This window comes from Triticum aestivum, chromosome 5D (assembly GCF_018294505.1).
Source record: "Triticum aestivum cultivar Chinese Spring chromosome 5D, IWGSC CS RefSeq v2.1, whole genome shotgun sequence".
Taxonomy (NCBI): Eukaryota; Viridiplantae; Streptophyta; class Magnoliopsida; order Poales; family Poaceae; genus Triticum; species Triticum aestivum.
In genome coordinates this window covers 370,981,814-370,987,252 of record NC_057808.1, presented here as the reverse complement: position 1 = coordinate 370,987,252, position 5,439 = coordinate 370,981,814, and the positions used below count along the sequence as shown (strand labels likewise).

At 40.4% G+C, this 5,439-nt stretch overlaps 1 protein-coding gene across 1 annotated transcript; it reads right to left on the bottom strand.

Annotated features, from left to right (window-relative positions):
* Positions 1 to 377: 377 nt before the first annotated feature.
* LOC123124966 (F-box protein At3g07870-like) lies at positions 378 to 4,432 on the bottom strand. The gene is made up of 7 exons (XM_044545508.1): positions 4,172 to 4,432; positions 3,697 to 3,766; positions 2,187 to 3,545; positions 1,984 to 2,103; positions 1,744 to 1,839; positions 1,600 to 1,659; positions 378 to 689 (listed from the first exon to the last, which is right to left on the bottom strand). The coding sequence occupies exon 3, from the start codon at positions 3,498 to 3,500 to the stop codon at positions 2,253 to 2,255; it is 1,248 nt and encodes a 415-aa protein (XP_044401443.1). The 5' UTR covers positions 3,501 to 3,545; positions 3,697 to 3,766; positions 4,172 to 4,432; the 3' UTR covers positions 378 to 689; positions 1,600 to 1,659; positions 1,744 to 1,839; positions 1,984 to 2,103; positions 2,187 to 2,252.
* Between the last annotated feature and the right edge of the window lie 1,007 nt (positions 4,433 to 5,439).

The window sequence follows — 5,439 nt, the reverse complement described above, 5'->3', positions numbered from 1 at the left end:
CTGCTCCGCGCGCTAAAAAACATCCTTTTTGACACCGGAGACACTCCAGCAGAGGCTGCAAAATAGTGCACACGTAAAAAAAATTTACGCACGCACTAGAGTGCTACCACACGCTGCAAATTTTGGACGCCGGACCGCGCGAGCTTCATTGCACCGCATGTTTTTTTGGGTGCGCGTGTTTGGGCATGTGGAAAACCAATATTTCCCCTGGCGCGCTAAAAGTGCTACAGTGGCGCTATAAAACTATTTTAGCGCTCGGTATTTTCACGCCTCTGTTGGAGATGCTCTTACAAGGTTTGCACTTCCAACTATTCTGTAAAGCTTCAATGCATATTCAGTGCAAGAGTTGGTTTGACCTTCAGATCAAATGTCTCGCTGTCCCGCAAGTTCTCCAAGGTCTCAAATCGACCAATAAGTTTTTTGTTCTTTTTTGCGAAATATCGACCAATAAGTTTAACTGGAGTAGATCACAAGGACTGAAATCCAAACGGAAAAAAAATAGCAGCACACAGACGGTACTTCAGAAAGAGCTTTTTACAGGCAGAAGATGTAAACAGTCCTCTGACAAAAAGAAACTAGTGTTGAATGTCAACGATCTCATGATAAGTTCTGAAGTATTAAGCCTTTGCATCATCGCCCTGACTGCGATTCTGAGAAGAAATGCCAGCATTTGAACCCGAAGCACCCCTCTGAAACATGAGTAAGGTTTCAAATACAAGACAATGGGGCTTTCATCAACCCATTCCAGAAAAAAGGAAGGGTCTGAATCTTCATTGTTTTCTTTTCCTCAAAGAAACATAAGGTGCACAGACAGTTTAATCAAGCCGTTAAATTTTGACTTCAAAGCTCAAACAGGAAGTAGGAAATGAAAAATTCGACATTTACCAATCAATCCATGGTTCCTACTCTGAATGTTCTTTAGAACTACTTATGTTAATTGGTCTGCCATATAAACGTATAAGAATGACACCCATTTCACAAAGTACTTGATAGCAACCTGTATTGCAGTACTTGATAGCAACCAAAGTAACTTATAATTCGATGCCCAGTTAGCAGAGCTATGCTCAATTAACCATTATTCACTGAGTGTGCTAGCAAACGTATAAGAATGGAGCTGCAGACAATACCATGCCATTCAAATAGGAAAACATTTACATTTTGGTACGTCTATATCTATATGCGTAGGTATGAAAATATCAACACCTAAAGTGTTCTGCAATGACACCCATTTCACAAATTTAGGGCACGTACATAAACCTTGATGACAAAATATTTCTTATTAATGTGATATGTTGACTGTGGGCTACCTAATTGACAGCCCAATGAACACAGTAACTAGGCAGTTTGCAAAGTTGGTACAAAGAACTAAACCACACGCACATGCCAATATTAAAATATGGGATGGAAAATAATTGTATTGCAGGGGAGGCCATTCACTTGTATGAAGGGAGGTAATAGTATCATCATGCTTATAGTTCAAAAGAAGCTAATTTGCTTATTTATTGTGGAAGAGATTAAAACAGATACAGGAGACAAGAACTAGCGAGCTATAGCAGGAAAATAAAACATGAATAAATTAGACCAAAAGTAAACCTTTACCTGATTGTCTACAGCACTACGTATCATACTAATGATATTATACATAGCCTCCCTCGATGTCTGTAGACAAGTTAACTTTATTAATTTGACATGTTTCAAGGAAAAGTCCTGAATGATCTGGCCTGTAAATTTAAAACATTATACCTTCATAATACTATTATAATTCTCCATACGAGCAGATAAATTTTCCCTATCTCGGTTGCGCGCCACACAATTAAGCCGACGGAGGGGCCTTGGTTGCTGGAGTCTCATGCAAAACATGAATAATGATGAGGGTGCACTTAAACAATCATGACATCTTCTCCTTTTCAAATGATCATTGAATATTTAAACTTAAATATGAAAAAAAAAACTATGCTGACTTCCGTTTAGACAAAGAATTACCTGATCTGGAAAGCTTGGATATATTTGATTGATTTTCATGCTTACATCATGTCGAATCGCATCATCCAATATATGCGGCAGTAGACCATTGAGTGATATGCCATTGCGTTCTGCAAATGCCTATCAAATAGCAACTCAACCATTGTTAAAATTTCCAGAATAATAAATTGTCGCTAAGCTAAATTTGAGTTCAGCTAACATACAGTTCCCTCATGCTCTTCTCCATAAATGTTAGTCCACAGTTTTTCATTCTCAGAGAGCTGGTACTCCTACGCCTCCCACTTCTTCAATTCCCAGCATTCCCTCTGTTTTGGCCTACGCGTGATGCCAGCCTTCTTGTATGCATCTGAACGTACAAGTGACTTCACACAGATATAGGATTGCATGTTGTCAGGCTTGTAGGGACTGAAATCTAACAGCTTTGCCATCTTACACAATTTAGTATTGAAGTTCTCCCCGAGCAACTCATAAGAATATAGGTTGCCATCGCGACATGGCACTATGATCTTATCCCCATGAACCAAATTTGGACCCAGAATGTAATCTGGCGAGTACTGAATATTGTACTTCCGGCTCCACCTATGCTCCGTTTTGTTCTCAAGTTCCCAGATCTGCAGCATACCAACAAGCCTTCTGGGAAGAGACGGACAGGCTTGAGCTGTTGCTATACATACCTTCCTATTTATCTCTCGGATCCAGTACCGACGGGGACCGCCACCTGCACAATCTTCATGTACAGTTGCTGGTAGTTGTATCTGAGCAAAACTTTCTTCATTGAGATCAAAGGCCATAACTGCATGCTGCCAGCTAGCTACCATGTCTTCAGTTAGCCAATACATTGTTCCGTCAATATTGACTGCTCCAGAGTTTTTTACACAGTTTAAGCTTAGGGCTTCTGGAGTTTTGATATCTCTCCATTTCTCATCACCAAGTGTGTAAACTTGAATGACACTGAATCTGCTATTATTATGGGAGCACGGGCGACCCACAATAGGATCAGCAAGAAAGTGTGTAATCTTGTATTCTTTTGTCAATGGGTGAAATCCAAAGTTGTAGAACAAGAAGTGATCACCCCTCAAATTCTTTACAGGTTTCTCAAGATGCAGGCATTCACCAGTTGCAAAGTTAGCTACCTTGAGTGTTGATGACTTTGTGTATAAGACAACAAGCCCATTGCATGAACCACAAAGGAAATCGTCAGGCCCAATCACTGGCACTGCATATGTCGATGGCGACCAGGCTTCATCAATCAGGATAGCATCAGCAGGATGGGGCTCACCTGAGACCGACTCTTGCGGAAAGAATAGGAAGGCACATTGGGGCGCATCCTGGAGGTGAGAGGTGACAAACTGAGGATCTCGGATGATTTTGTGCCACTGCTCGCAAACACCAGTGCACCTCAACAAAGTGCTCACTGGAAGCTTAAAAAATATCCGCTCAATGAGTTCTCCTGGGAGACCGTTTATAATGCATTCCTCATCTCTTTGCTTCTTTGGTTTGGTTTCCTCAGAAGCCATAGTAAGCAATCTAGTCTCTTGAGGAAGCCTGCGTACCAAATCCTTCTGTAGACACATTTAAAACCAATAGGGAAAAGTGAGTAAAGATTATGATTAGAGTAATTTGCAGGAAAATAACATGAAGTTTAGGTAAAGCTTAACAGATGTTTTAGTTTATCTACTTAGAATTGGTAAAGAAGGAAATAAGTGGCACCACCTGTAGCAAACATGGAGCCCTGTGTTGCTATTGATCCATAACCATAAACAAATCGGTATACATATGATGCCTGCAAAGTTGAAAAAATAAGCTGGCTTAAAACTAAAAGCATGGTGAGATACACATATCAAGATGCATAGATGAAACACAAAGTGGGTGCGACACTGCTAAAATTTGCTGGCAAAAATCTAGCCACACGACACGCCCGGAATGACACTCCGCACAACAAAATGTGTGCATCGGTGCGACAACCATACAACTTAGAAATAGTTTACATTGAGACATTGGATAAAACAGGCAGATAATGCATTTTTGGCACTGGAAAAGACATGCATCGGCGACAAAGAGGAGCGGTCATAGACAGCAATTTCTGCACCTTCTGTAAGTTTCAGTGGCTGCGGCAGTATGCAGATGTATAAACAGTTTTCTGATGTAGAAACAGCAAAACAAGCGAAGGAACGAAATGATAACTAACATGAATCAATCGACGGATACGAGTAGATCGAAAGCTTGCGAGTGCGCGCTCAGCAATTTGAGGGCGGCAAAAGAGGGGTCCGCCACCGCGTCGGACCTGCAAACCAGGAAACACCCAAGACGGAACGGATCCCCTCCTGGAGCCCGCGAGTGGCGAGGCTTCGCTTCGCCGGCAGAGGCTCCTCTCCCGCCGCAGCCGCGCTGCACGGCCGGTCTGCGTCTAGGGTTAGAGCTGGGAAATGGAGATTTGGGGATTTTGAGGATTCGCGGTTCGCGCACTATGATCGATCCTCAGCCCCCGCGATTTGGCGGGCACTCAGCAAGGGGGGAGAGCACGGCCCAGCACCAAGCCCAGGGCGGCAATGCTAGGAAGTTGGGCCAGCCCATTAGAACAGAGCGAAATGAGTGTGGCGACTGATTTCATCCGGCTTCCCATCTTTCTTTCTAGACTAGATGGACGACTCAAGGTTGTCTAAAAAAAAAGATAGACGACTCAAGGCGCTTCCAAAAATCATTATTGGTTGTCTAAAAAATCATTATTGGTAATGTTCGTGCGGGTGAAAGATTAACAACATTGTTGCTCCCAGTCCAATTACAGACTCTTTACCGAAGTCTCTGAATTATTTCTTCGAGCAAAGATTGATACCGCGAAGAAGGTGTTTACAACAGATTTCATTGTAATTCTTAGTCATATGAGTTACTTTGTATTTTTTGAATTTCAGGTCCAAATCAATTTACCTGTAATTGTTATGACTATCAATGAAGTTATAGGTGTTTCTAAAAAAAGGTTCCTGATCAGTTCTGGGAACCTTCTAGAAGATTCCTGAACAAGTTTTCCCTTTCTTGGGTTGTTGTTCTTTTCGTCTTTTCTTTTTTAGGTTTCTCTTTACTCTTTTCTTTTTTCCTATTTATTTTTTTCTTAATTTACAAATTAAAAAATCATTCACATATTCAACAAACGTTTGAGTTTTCAAATAGCTTCAGTGGATTTCAAAACAAAATCTCAAAATTAGTTTGTAATTACAAATCATGATCCCATTTAAGAATATAGATATTAAAAAATGTTCAAATTCTCAAAAATTGCTTGGAGGTTTAAAAATGTTGAGTTAAAAAAAGGAATTTAAAAGTTTTACCTTTTTCCAAAATTGTTTGGAATTTCAAAATTTATTCCCATTTTTTTAATTTGTTCGCATATTCAAAAAATCATGTTTCTGAATCTTGTTTAAATTGAAAAAATTGGAATATTTGAAAATTTTCAAACTTTGTTAG